General features: G+C 40.1%; 1 protein-coding gene and 1 pseudogene across 1 annotated transcript in view; both read right to left on the bottom strand.

The window, feature by feature from the left end:
- The window catches only part of GRAMD2B (GRAM domain containing 2B), a 157,479-nt gene that overhangs the window by 119,031 nt on the left and 23,496 nt on the right, over positions 1-14,952 (bottom strand). The window contains exon 3 of the mRNA XM_077138778.1: positions 13,298-13,429. Coding sequence (XP_076994893.1) covers positions 13,298-13,429 — 132 coding nt within the window. The remainder of the gene's footprint in view (positions 1-13,297; positions 13,430-14,952) is intronic.
- On the bottom strand, positions 2,825-9,387 carry LOC143665421 (actin-binding protein WASF1 pseudogene; annotated as a pseudogene).

Below are 14,952 nucleotides of genomic sequence, written 5' to 3' on the forward strand. Positions count from 1 at the left end.
TCCTGGAGGGCATTGTATTTTGTTCTTAACTTGGGACAAAATTAAGCCTTTGAACTTCTCTCTCTTAGCCAACTCAGCAGGTGAGTGCGCTGTTTCCCCTTATGTGGGACATGACTCCAAGGGGTGTAAGTCTCCCTGGCAATTGACGTGACTCCCAGGGATGAGCTGGAACTGACATCATGGGATTGAGAAAACCTTCTTGACCACAATGGGGAAGAGAGAAATGAGACAAAATAAAGTTTCAGTGGCTGAGAGATTTCACAAAAGAGTCAAGAGGTTATTCTGGAGGTCATTTTTATCCATTATATAGATATCACTTTTTAGTTTATGGTATATTTGAGTAGCTAGAGGGAAGTACCTGAAACTTCTGAATTATATTCCAGTAGCCTTGATTCTTGAAGACAATTATATAACGATATAGCTTTGACAATGTGACTGTGGTTGTAAAAGTCTTGTGTCTGATGCTCCTTTTATCCAGGACATGGACAGATGAGTTAAAAAATAAGGATAAAAAATAAATAATAGGGGGAGGGGGGATAAAAAATTGGGTATAGTACAATACTAGTGGTCAATGAGAGGGAAGGGTAAGGGATATGGGATGTTAAGAGTTTTTCTTTTTATTTCTTTGTCTGGAGTGATACAAATGTTCTAAAAATGATCATGGTGATGAATGCACAGCTATGTGATGATATTGTGAGCCACTGATTGCACACTTTGTATGGACCATATGGTGCAAGAAGATACCTCAACAAAAATATTTAAAGAAAAAAAAGACTAAGCCTTTGAGTTTAATTTTTACTGTCTGAGGGAAGCATGTTTGGGCTCTGTCTCTAGCTTTCTCTCACCCTCTGTCTGCAAGAGCGAGAGACCTGGCTTTCTTTCAGCAACATAATATGCTTTTTTTTTCAACTACAGAGAATAGTAAATGCTACTTCAACCATGTGGGATTCAGCGCTCCCTTCTCCACTCTTCCAGCCACCCTGGTTTGCCTCACCTTCAGCTCTCCTCTTAGGTTTCATTTCCTCAGGGACTGTTCCAGGACCTGAGAGACAGAACTGTCTCCCCTTGCCCCAGGTACCCATGCGCTGAAAACCCTGTGGACAAGACACTCATAATTGCTTCCTCTGATTATAAGCAACACGGAAGCATGGACCACACTTGTTTTATTCCTCACTGGATCACAGTGCCTTATTACACAATGAATACGTGTTGGCCAAGTGTCCCTTGAGGAAAATGTTATTCCAGGCAGAGAAGCAAGAATAGAGCATGAAGATGTGGAAGTATGTGACATGTTTGAGGAATTATTTATTCAATTAAAATATCTTGTTTTATTAAATTAAATTCTGATTTTTTTCACATGTGGTTTAATTCAACTTTGTAGTAATTACAAACAAATTCATTCTATAGGAAATTAAGCTAAAATTAAGTTTACATTAAGTGTAGGAATTTCAGCCTACATTGCTCCTTGCAGCCTTTTTGGTGTGCAATTTTCCTTCTCTTTTCCCCAACTGCTGGGCTGAAATGCTTGGAACCACAACAAGTCAAATGCCAATTCTGATCTAATGACAAGTCACTGTGGAGCAGTGAAAAGGTCCTGGACTATAAGTGAGAGGGTCTGAGGTGTCCTCTTAGCTTTGCTACTAGCTGTTCTCCCTGCATTGAGCTCATTAATTACTTGTGGCACTGAATGGTTTGCTGAACTTAGCCTTCCTGGGGTGAGGTCAGCAGCACCCCACAAGGGTCAGCCTGGCTTGTCAACTTGGGGGACTCTATAAGTTTCCCATCCATTCAAAATGTATTCATCCATCTAACATTTATTATTGTGTACTTGGTGCTAGGAACTGTGTTGGTAATTGGTTAGAAACAAAGGGCAATAGTAGAGTAGGGAAACGAGACAAGTAGAACAGCAAGTATAACTCAATGTATGTATGATAAGATGCTCTAACAGAAGTAAAAAAAGGTATGGCAGAAGCACAGAGAACAGGAGATTGGCATCAAGGCAGGTTTTCTGAAGACAGTGATACCCACTCCAGTTTTGAAGGACAGTTTAGAATTTGCTCTGCTAGAGCTGTAAGGAGGAGAAGCAGATGCAAAGCCCCAGATCTAGTATTCAGGACTGGAGTGTGGACTTCTGGGGACATGGAGAGGGTCAAGAGATGTGGCTGGAGAAGCAGACCGGGGTCAGATCACAAGGAATCCTCCCCAGAGGTCAAAGGACAACTCTGTGTCATAAAGGAACACACTTGCATCACTTCACTATTCCTGTTTCCAGTTTTCTTTCCCTCCTCTTCTCAGTAGCATGCTTGGAGTGAGGCCTGTTCATGGCACATAATTAAAAAAAAATTTTTTTTATTAATTTAAAAATTTTTTTAAAAATATGGCAACAAACACAAACATTCTTAACATATGATCATTCCATTCTACATATATAATTAGTGATTCACAATATCATCACATAGTTGCATATTCATCATCCTGATCATTTCTTAGAACATTTGCATCAATTCAGAAAAAGAAATAAAAAAACAGCAGAAAAAAATTCATACATATCATTACTCTTACCCCTCCCTTTCTTTTTAAAATTTATTTATTTTTTTGTTTATGATACATAAGCACATACAAACAGAAGCATTCTTATATGATCATTCTGTTCTTCTTATATAATCAGTAACTCACACTGTCATCACATGTTGCATATTCATCATGATCATTTCTTAGAACATCTGCATCAGTTCAGAAAAAACAATAAAAAGAAAACAGAAAAAAATTCATACATACCATACCCCTTCCCCTTCCCCATCACCACCATTTCAATCTACTAAATTTATTTTATTTGTTCCCCCTATTATTTATTCATTTTTAATCCATATGTTTTACTTGTCCATTGATAAGGTAGACAAAAGGAGCATCAGACACAAGGTTTTAACAACCACACAGTCACACTGTAACAGCCACATCATCATACAATTATCTTCAAGAAACATGATGGCACATCATTTTGCCCCACGGTATTATTTGAAGGAATACATTAGTAAATTTCATTTTCTCTGGAATTATCCTGATAGCATTAAAATGTTCAGTTTATTTCCAGATCTCAATATTGCAACAAAGGGATTAATAGGAAATGTGTGAAATTAAGGTAAGGAGAATTAGTGTGAAAATAAGGTAAGGAGAAAATGAAGATGATTTCATTTTCCAAGTGCATGCATGTTGTCTATCGTCTCAGGAATTTGTTTGTGTGTCTATAACTGTGCTGGTTTGAAAATATTATGTACCCCAGAAAAGCCATGATTCAATCTTGTGGGGGGCAGCCATTTCTATTAATCCTGATTCAGCACTATAGGGCAAAATGTTTTGATTAGATTATCTCCACAGTGATGTGGCATGCCCAAATGTGGGTGTGACCTTTTGATTAGATGGAGATGTGACTTTCCCCGTACCATGTGGGTCTTGATTAGTTTACCAGAGTCTTTAAAAGGGGAAATATTTGGAGAAAGGACAGAACCATCAGAGCAGAGCTGACACAGATGCTGACACTTGGAGAGCAGAGACACAGATGTTTGGAGTTGCTTGGAGCCCAGCAGATGTCACTGTAAGATGTTAGTAAGCCAGAACCTGGAGAGAGCCAAAGAAAGCCAAGGTATGAAAGCCAGCCCTGGGGAAGCAAAGTGAGGAGCCCCTACAGGAACAGAGGGTGAAAGCAAGGAGCCTAGGAGCAAGGGACTAGCAGATGCCAGCCACGTGACTACCCAGATGACAGCAGTGTTCCTGACCCATCGGGCTTCCTTGAATTAAAGTATCCCCCCCTTTATGGATGCCTTAGTTTGGACATTTTTAAAGGCTTGCTTTAAGTGGGACATTTTCTTGACCTTAGAACTGTAAACTAGCAACTTATTAAATTCCCCTTTTAGTAAGCCATTCTGTTTCCGGTATATTCATCTGGCAGCTAGCAAACTAGAACAGCAGGTAGGTCTCCTGCACTTTGTTCTTTCAGAGCACTGTGTCTGCTTCTGAAACCATCGTTCCCTTTGGAGTTGTAAAGTTATCCTGGGTGAGAAGAAAAACTGAATCAAATGACCCTAGAAGATGGATTTGATTTTTGGAAATAGCCCAAATAATTTGAAGCCAGGCCAGGAGAGTAAGTTGGTCAATGACGTTAGATAATGCCATTTTGGTCATGTAACTGACTGTGTATTCACTATCTGAACTGCTTTTGTGAGCTTAATTTAGCCATATTTCAACCACAGTAAGACTTCTTTTCCTCATCTAAGTCATATAAAGAATAACTGGAATCCATCTCTCCTAGTGAGAAGCTACAACAGTTTATGAGGTCACATCTGTAAAAAGTTCCCATGTTTGCCACCGTGCAAACAGAAGTCTACTATTATTATTACTGCAGGGTTGGATATAAGCACTCGTTCATCACCCATGGCATTTTTGGTGGGAATTCCTACTTTGCCCAGCACTGCGCTGGTTTGAATCTGTTATGTACCCCAGAAAAGGCCATGTTCTTTTTTATTTTTTTTTGCCCTGTTCTTTTAATCCATTCCTGTGGAGGCAGATCTATTGTGGGTAGGAACTTTTGATTATTTCAATTGAGATGTAACCCAGCCCATTCAAGGCGGGTCCTTTACTGCAGTCCTTTATGAAGAGGATAAGAGACAGTAAAAGCCCAGAGAGCTTAGAGAGAAATGCCCCAGAGATGTTAAGAAGGGACCCATGGGAGCTGAGAGAGAAAGCAACTGAAGCCAGAAGCCAAATCTAGTAGAGAAGTACCAGGGGACTCTGGCTATGGGCCTTCCCATATGACAGAGGAACCCCAGATGCCTTTCTTCAGAGAAGGTATCAACCTATTGATGGCTTAACTTGGACATTATCATAGCCTTTGAACTCTACATTTGGAAACTAATTAATCCCCATTGTAAAAGCCAATCCCTTTCTGGTATATTCATTCCAGTAGCTTTAGCAAACTGAAACAAGCACCATACTTGGTCTCCTATGGAAGTTACAGAAGAGACAATTCTTAGAACTTACAATTCAATTACACTTGCCTGGTTTCGTTTTTTGATAAAGAGGAGGGCAAAATAAGTAAAGTAAATTATAAACAACAAAAATGAAGGCATTTAAAACGTTTCATTTAAAACGTTTTTTTTCCCTTTCAAATGCACCATTTATTCAATCAGATTTTTATTCTTAAACAGTTATGCAAATTACATGTATGTTTGCCAGAGTTTTTCACAGGGAAAAATTTTATTAAACTCCTATAGGTAAGCAAAATTGTACCACACAATATATAAGTGGGAAGGGGGTACTGCTAAACATTCAAGTAAGGCAAATATTTAAAAACAACAAAGCAATAATAAAAAAATTCAAGGATTCCTTTAAGATAATTCAACACTACAAGCTAAATGTACCCTCTGCGTGTACTCATATGATCAAGGCAGTGTTTCTCCTTTTAATACATCAGAAAACGGAATAATGCTCATTAATAGAGAGAGCAGCCCTCAAGACTTCAATCTCAGTTGTTTCCTTTAAATTAAAATTCACAAAGTGCACAATTAAGATACATGAAAAATTGAATCTACTAGTTAACAGGAGCAGTCTATCCGTAAAACTTAGTGTTTTATTTGACCAAATTATGTCTTTTCAGGGAAAAAAAGATGATAAGCCACTGTAAAACATTTATTTGAAATGTATGGTAATATTTTTCTTAAAATAAAAAATTATGGAGGAAAAATTATTTATCATGAGGAAAAGAAAGCAAAATGCTAGAATGACCAAACATTTTCTAAGAATAGCACCACAAAAGACATTTGCATTCAGTTCTGAATATTTATCTATGCATTTTTCTTACTCCAGTCAATCTACTTCACCAATTCTGAATCATCTTCTGAATCACTTTATTCCATAGTAATATGGTGAGATAGGATGGTGGAAATATAATTGTCAATGTTTTCATCTTTGTGTTTACTCTGCTCGTCTACTTTGCATACCTGGATGGATAGCTTTTCATATTGCTTCCAGAAGTACATTCCTGATGCCACTGATTACAGGAAGGGTTGATAGATGATTCCTTGGCTCAGAAGCAGGTATAACTCGTGGTGGATGAGATGTAGGCATTAATGTAACAGGGGTTCCCAGGGCAGTAGGTGGAGTGGCTGTCACCCAGAGAGGGTAAGTGAGAGCTGCAACAGTGACAAGAGGTGATGGTCCAATGCCAGGAGGAGGCCGACTTGGAGGTGGTGGGGGTGAGGCAGTCCCTGAATTTCATCTTGTGGGAGTGGACAAACTGGTACGGTCTCACCTACTGGGGCAGCTCTATCTACTGGGGGAGAGGGATGTACTGGAGCAGGTGCAGTTGGAGAGGGAGGTGGGTGAATAATTCCAGGGACAACCTGAAGAAGAGCTGGAGATGGTAGTACTTCTGGGGCTTGCAAAGCAGTTGTTGGAGGTAGAGGTCAGGGAGGTACTGGGCCATGGGAATTGAAGTCATTGAAGCTCTTAGGAAGAAGTTGACAAGGAAGGTGGAAAAGGTAGCGGAGAAGGTGTGTGTGTGTGCGTGGAGGAGGTACACTAGTGTTCTGACTGCAGCTGGTGACGGAGGGCAATTTTCTATCAAATCTTTGTGTAACTCATACCGGATTTTTATCTCCTGCTCTGCATTTGGTGGAGCTGGAGGTGGTTCAAGCGATCTGTTTGCTCAGCTCTACAGAAGCTCACTCATCTGACTACATGGCAAGGCAGAAACTGAACACGATCCACCACATGATCCACATATATATGAGGTCTTGTTTCTAAATGAAGGACTGGACCAGTAACTTCAATCTGCTTCTATAAAATCAGCATCTTCTTCAGCAGTGTTAGACTTTGGCTACCTTCTGCTATGCTCTCTGCCTGTCATGAGGAGCTCTTGGCACTTTTTCTGATTCATGAGGATGATCTTGAGTTTTCTTCTCTTTCCTCATTTCCTCCTGCTTATCCTCTGTGTCTTGCCATAGTTTTTCTTTCTATAGATCAAAAACATATAAAGAAGTGATAGAAAACTTCAAACCTTCTTTACCATCGTCTCTATAAGCAGTGAGAATATTGAGAGGTGGAAGCTGTTCACAAATATCATGTCTTTTATAATGGAATAGGAGGGCTATTCTCACCTATTCCATTATAAAATTAAAATAGCTGCTAATTTTGAGTTGTAGAACTTTGGAAAGCTTTCCTCACTTTTAAATCTTGCAAAAACAGTTCTTCTTTAGGAATGAGCTGCGTGCCACAAAAATGGTCCGCATCTTTTTGTGTGAGTGTTTTGATCCACATGTTCTTGCAATGAGTTAATGCTGAAGGAAAAGCTAGGTGCTTCATTGAATAATTCTCCAAAGACATCTTCAGCCTACTTACTTAGGCTCCTTAGTTGTCTAATTGCATTTGCCAAAGAAATATTGCTTCCTCATTCTAGTTCATTCTTAAGGACTTTAGGCAGCACAGTGAGGTCCAAATGCCTGGGATGGAAGTTTCTTTTTACTAATGGCATCTTGAGATCAACCTCTGTGTCAGTTCACCACAGTATATTAACTGTGAGTAAGGACATAAAGTACCAATTTCACTGCTAGTTCTTCAGTCCACAAGCCTGAAATGAATTGATTTTTTTTCAACTAAAGCTAAAAAAGTTTTTTTCTTTTATTTTTTTATTAGAGAAGTTGTGGGTTTACAGAATAATTGTGCATTAAATACAGGATTCCCAGAAACCACTCCACCTCCAGTGCTTGCCTTGATGTGGAACATTTGTTACAATTGATGATAGTGCTGTTTTTTTTAAAACAATAGCTACCTTTTTTACAATTGATAAAAGATTATTAAAATAGTACTAATAACTATTGTCCATAGTTTGCATTAGATATATTTTTTCACATATACCACTGCAATAGCCAGGGTTCTCTAGGGAAATAGAAACAACAGGAGAGATCTGTAAATGGAATAAAATTTCAGAAGAGATAAAGGAGTTTTTAATGAAAGTGGGGACTTTAAATTGAACTCATCCAAAATAGATTTCCATGAAGGCTTTTTTTTTTTTCAATTTTAGATCATTTTACTGTTCCCAAGAGAAAGATGATTCCCATGAAGTTTTAAAACTTCATTTAAAAAACAGACCAAAGATTAAACTCTAGATTATTATGGTTTTCTAAAATTAATTTCAGGTGTCCTGAATATTGTAATAAAGTGAACATTGAACTACTGAAAAAATATAATTTGTAAAATTGATTTTCCTGTAAATATTTTCAAAATTGCCAGAAATGATTTGAGTGATAACAGGCAGTCACTTACAAACCAACAGCCCCTGCGTCAGTTTCTGCAAACGCAGAACTCAGGTCTGTTGGGGAACACAAGTAAGGAAGCAATCAGTTAGGCCAGACTCAGGTTTGTGGGCTTGAGGCTGAAAGAAATGTATAGTTGTCTTTAAGAAAAATAATGGATAAAAAATTAGCTATGGAAGGGAATATTTATTTAGGATGAGGGAATCAAATTGTTCATTTGAAAAAGCTGACAAATTCTACAGACATCCCAAATCCAGAAAACCAATGTAACACTTTTTACAAATTAACTGCTTGACACACTTCTATGATTTTTCAAATAATTTTTAGCTGATATTCTTTGTTCTTTTCATATGGCAACCATCTTATAATACTTTTCAATGAAAAGGACAGGAGATAATTTAGTGTGTTCCCTAGAAAACAATTTCTATTGTTGATAGATAAGAAAGTAGCTTTCAGCTCGAAGTCATTATTGATAATGTCATGCTAAGACATGGTCTAAAATGTGACACACACAGATGTGACTAGCTGATTCAGTGACGCCTTGGGTTTGAGCCCCAGAAATACAGGAATTCTGATGAATTCTATTATACACAATTACTGTCAAAAAAGAAACAATAGCTTCATGGATTTATAATTATATAAGCTGCCTTATTGAGTATATATTCCTAACGGGAGAGAATCCCTGTCTTGAGTAGGCACTGATGAACTGAATCACCACTTGAAGTTTCTCTCTCCTGAATTTGTCAGAGACTTGTAGTTCCTAGCCTTTGGCTCCATCACCATTCAAACCTCGTTGCTCTTTTACTGGTCACGTACTTCTGATGCCCGGCACCTGAGGGCATGTTCCTCTTATGATACCACCTCTGGTCCTGCACCTCCATGTCGCCAAGCAGGGTGGACTGGCTTAGAGGGTGGCCGAGTGTTCCCGGAAGCTATGCTACACCGAGATGGCCAGCAATAACTTATCTGTACACGGAAATGCCTGCAAGCCCTATAAATATATCCCACCAAACCCAAACTAAATGCATGCTCAAACTGCTTTCCCTTAGCTCAGAATGCCAAGAATGCACCTGGGCACTCAAGTGCCACCTGTCTGGAGGGAAAGTATGGCAGAGGGATAGTTGGAGTGGAGAGAGAGAGAGAGGGAGAGAGAGAGAGAGAGAGAGAGAGAGAGAGAGAGAGAGAAGGGAGTCATAATGGATTGCAATTAAAATAGCTTCTGCAAATTTTACCAAAACACGACTATGTCAACATTTTGCCAGGGACTTATATTTTGCACATATAAGTGAGGGATGAGGCTTAACCTTCGTTAGCTTTCTAATAAATATACTTCTGATTGCAATACTTTCAGATGAGTGGTTAATAAGGGACGTGATATCAAGAAAAAAGAAAAGGCTGCTCATTCTGAGGGGTGTAAGTGAGGGACCACAGAGGTCTCCCCAGAGGAGGTGATACTAGATCTTTCAAGATCTACATCTTAAAAGATGAATAAGAAATTTAGAGGCAGTCAAGGAGGGCTTCCAGTGAGTTCAAAAGCCTAGTAACAGGGTGGACAATGCACATTGAGAGAATATTGAGTGCTTCAGATAACCGGATTCGGGAAATAAATTTCCTCTTCTGGCAACCACAGGAGTTCTGTTCCCTCCCGCTTGGAAATTTCCAACTCTCCTAACAAAGCAGCTATTCCTCTGAACCCCACCTTCTCATTCTAACTCCCAATCCTATTTACTGCACCAGTTCTACCTCACTCTCCTCTCTGCTTCCTTACGTAGCCTGCTGCTCACGCTCCTCTCTGAGGCTCGGCATTTTTCACCTGGTCCTGTGACCTAGCCTTACCCCACCCATTAAGAAAAGATTTACCCCAGTCACCAAAATACCTACATTTACTTTAATGCACATTAAACCTACACTATTACAGACACTCCAAACACAGTCCTGCTTTCTTTGACTACTGCCACCACGTGCCTCATTTCTTAGGAACTGCCATTTCCAATCAGTGGGGAAAGGAAGGAATATTTAGTAAATAGCATGGGGCAATCTATTATCTATGTAAAAAAAAAAAAAAGAAGAAAGAAAATGATGCCCTAATTCACACCAGAAATAAAAATAAATTCCAAACATATAAAGCATTCTACTTTGGAAAGAAAACATACTTTCAGAAGAAAATGAGAACATTCTTATGACCCCAACATAGAGGGTCGTAAGTCACAGAAAGTGCAGATTTTAAAGAAAATAATTAATAAATAATTAAAAAATTAAGAAGGACAAAATAGAGAACATGAATAGACAAGTTACATGCTGGAATAAAATATCTGCAATGCTTATAATGAACTAAAGATTAGCCACGGGAATATTGTAAAAATTCTGAAAAAAATAAGAAAAAATTAAGTGACCTCTGCCCAGAAGGGGTCACAAATTCATAAACAGACATTTTACAGAAGAGAAAACAAAAATGATCAGGAACATGTTGAAAGATGCTCTTCCTGTTAGTAATAAGGGAAATTCAAATCTTACTGAGATATCACTTCACGCCTTCCATATTAGAAAAAGAATTTAAAAACGGAATCAAAAACAGTTGAAATGCTGTTGAGGCAGCAGAATTACTGCTTATAGAAGTGTAAATGACACCGAACTTTGGAATATGATTTGGCATTAATAAGTAAAGTTAATCATGCCCATAAATCATGACCCAGAAATTAATCTCCTAGATACATAACTCTGTCACTCTTGCACCCATGCACCAGGAAACACAAGACAAAATGTTTACCATAGCACTGCTTGAGTTAGTGGTGTCTCCTGTGCCTTCCACATAGCCTGGCGTTTATAACAGTTGCTTGACAAATCTTTATTGCATGTTGGAATAAAAGCGCTCTACAAATTGTATCTGTGCCCAGTTGAGTGTTGAGCTGAGAGTATTTGTTTATTAGCTTTAGGAAAGGAAAGAATAATGGGAACAGCAACCAAAAAACCCCCACAAAAATTTTTTTAAAAAATAAATATAAAAATATTTATTTAGAAGGTAAAGGGAAGTTGTTTGTCTGGTTTTATTATTATTATTATTTTTTACCTCAAATATCAACTAAAATGTGCCTGAATGCCTCTGCAAATTATTTTCTGTGATCTTTCAACTATGCTGTAAGTTCACCGATGCCCAAACTATTCAGAAATATTTACAGCTGTGCCTAATGTCGTTAGACTGATTCCAATGTATGTTTTTAAAAAACACTTATAGATGCTAATGTAGGGATTTAATAAGTTTAATATTTAAAAATTCAAGTGAAATAGGCCTAGGCGCTTTGATTGAAAGAGATGTGAATTTTGATTGATGCAGGCTCCAGTTTTATTTTTATTCTATTTCTTTAGATTATATTTACCATATACATTTAAATGATATTTATTTGTATTCATTAATGCATATTTTATTATATCTCTATATATTTGTTGTTCTATTTGTTTGTTTTAATTTACTTTAATTTTTCTTGGTTAGTGTTTAAGCTCCAAGAAGAGTTTGCATGGCCCTCTTGAAGCTCAGCAAAATGTGCAAATGATGCAAGGGCTTTATATTGTCAGTCACAAGAATTCTGCTTCCACTTCCACAACTGTTAATGCAAATAAGATAGTGTCATTTTAATGATGAATAGCTGTATTAAGCAATATTTTGCATAAATTCAAGCCCTTGGGCTTTAGAACATCTCTTCAAAATTATTTAATTTATTTTCATAATATAATATTCTGCTATGTGAGCACCTTTAGTAAAATCGTTTTTTTTCTACTTAATTTGTAAATGTTAAAAAATGCTATAATTGTAAGTACTTTTTCATGTAAATGATTTTAAATGATTAAAAACAAAACCAATGCTCGTGGTTTGACCCCTGAGCTCCTGCATATGGTATTATCTAAATGTAAAGTCCAGGATGGAGTTTATTCCTTTGCCCTACATTTGAGAAGTTTACCTACCTTTACTTGAAAGTTGAATAAAAAGCTGTTTCTTGAACTTGATTTCTACATTTTATAAGTCGCTAGAGAATTATTATGTGAGAGAATGAATAAAAAGTTGATAAAGTAATTTTCATTAACATATGTAACTATCACAATGCTATTGATATAGATATTAACATTTACAGCTAAACAAGGACGACGGGTCAGAGCTGCTGTCAATCACGGTAGGGTTAATAGCTGAGCCAGAACACACCTTATACTATTACACTTTTCAATTTAGGAAGGCAAAAAGGACAATTATTTTAATAGCAATCCAGGTAATTTTGATCCCAAAGCAAGCTTTTGGTTCAGCTATTTGACTGCACTTCCTATGAACTCGAGTCAAGAATTGAGGAACTGCCTAGCTGGCCCATGATCCAGTACTTTAAAAAAAGGACTAAAGCAGGTACAAGCAGTTATACATTGCCCCTAAAACGGGCTCTATTTTCTCAAACCATCACCTCCCTCGGTGTGTCGCCCTTTCACACCACTGGCCACGATGCTTAGGCTGTCCTCCCTTTCCGCCAGGCCGATTTCAACCTCAGGGCGTGAGGCGGGCGCGGGGTGCGCTGTGCCCGGGGCGCGCGGGGGGCGCGGAGGGCGCTGTGCCCGGGGTGTGCGCGGGGAGCGCTGTGCCCGGGGGGCGCTGTGACCGGGGCGCGCGGGGGGCGCTGTGCCCGGGGTGTGCCCGGGGTGCGCGGGGGGCGCGGAGGGCGCTGTGCCCGGGGTGTGCGCGGAGGGCGCTGTGCCCGGGGGGCGCTGTGCCCGGGGCGCGCGGGGGGCGCGGGGGGCGCTGTGCCCGGGGTGTGCGCGGGGGGCGCGGAGGGCGCTGTGCCCGGGGTGTGCGCGGAGGGCGCTGTGCCCGGGGGGCGCTGTGCCCGGGGCGCGCGGGGGGCGCGGGGGGCGCTGTGCCCGGGGTGTGCGCGGGGGGCGCTGTGCCCGGGGGGCGCGGAGGGCGCTGTGACCGGGGCGCGCGGGGGGCGCTGTGCCCGGGGCGCGCGGGGCTGACACACCTGAGGAACACGGAGCCCCGGCTGTCGGTGGAGCTGCGCGGGGCCTCTGCGCCGGCCTTCCCGGGGCTGCCTGGAATCTCAAACCGGAACACCGCATCCGCTGAAGACAGTCTTCTCTTTGCCATCCAGCACCTGTCCATCGGCAAGCCCAAAAGTGAGCTCAAGGGCTCCTTTCCCAATCTCCTGAACAACGTGAAAATCTCTGCGTTTTAGTCCTGCCCAGTTCCCACATCGCAGGAAGCGCTCTCTTTTTTTTTTTTCCACACAACTCCTAATCTAGCTGAGGCTTTAAAAAAAAATATCAGTCAATGAGTAACATGTAAAGTATGACACAGGGTGGTTTCATATTGCCTACATTTGCTCCAAAGGAAAAATAAACGTGTTAGGGAAATTCGGCTTTCAGTTTACTAATAGTAACACGATTTAACTCTGGATTTAGTCCACGGGAAAGCAAACACAAACAAAACGAAACACTCTAAACATTAAAAGCACAGGTGTGCGTGTGCGTGTGTGTGTGCGTGTGCGTGTGCGTGTGTGTGTGTGTGTGTTTCCTAACTACCTGAGCCTGACCTGCCTACAGGACTAGGAACGTGTAAGTGCTTTATGCGTTACACACACACCAAGTGATCAGTCCACACAAATGCGCTTTGCAGCAACATTTTTTGGCAGGATGCACAGGAGCTTTCAGGCTGCCCTCCTAGGTCCTTGAGTCCTGAAGAGTTCCGGAATTCTTATGGAAGTGAGCAGACAAAGGCAAGGGGGCAGGGCTCAACGTTCAGGTTGGCTATTTTACCAGGTTACAAGAGGCTGTGGCCAGTACCCAAGCAAAGCCCGAACAAAACACAACAGAAAAAGGCCCCCAAACAAAAAACTCCAGCTTCCCGGCTGGGTGACCTTAGGTCCTGAGCTTGATATTTGCCCTTTGAGCTTGATATTTGCCATTGTTATCTCATAAGAGCAGAACGAAGTTATATAAGAGAATATGCTATGGAGATTTTGAATTATGCTATGCATTATTATTATTATTTTACTTTGTAAATTAATTTAGAAATTAAAAAAACATAACGACAAACTCAAATATTCTTAATATATGATCATTCCATTCTACATATATAATCAGTAACTCACAATATCATCCCATAGTTGCATATTCATCATCATGATCATTTCTTAGCGGTTTTCTCAATGCCTTGAGGCTGAGTCCCAGCTCATTCTAGGATTTCTGTCCCATGTTACCAGGAAGGTTCACACCCCTGGGAGTCATTTCACACGTGGAGACAGGAAGGGCAGTAAGTTTGCTTGTTGTGTTGTCTGGAGAGAGAGGCCACATCTGAGCTACAAAAGAGGTTCTCTTGGGGGTGACTCTTAGACCTAATTTTAAGTAGTCTTGACCTCTCCTTTGTGGGGTCAAGTGTCACATGAATAAAACCCAAGATTGGGGTCTCAGCCTATTGCTTTGGTTGTCCCCACTGCTTGTGAGAATATCAAGAATTCTCCATTTGGGGAAGTTGAATTTTCTCTCTTTCTCACCATTCCGCCAAGGGGACTTTGCAAATACTTTTTACTCACTGTTCAAATCGCTCTGGCATTTATTGGGGCATCATTCTAGACAAACCTACAAAATCTTATGCCCTACTCAAGGTTCCTATGCTATG

This window comes from Tamandua tetradactyla, chromosome 21 (assembly GCF_023851605.1).
Source record: "Tamandua tetradactyla isolate mTamTet1 chromosome 21, mTamTet1.pri, whole genome shotgun sequence".
Taxonomy (NCBI): domain Eukaryota; kingdom Metazoa; phylum Chordata; class Mammalia; order Pilosa; family Myrmecophagidae; genus Tamandua; species Tamandua tetradactyla.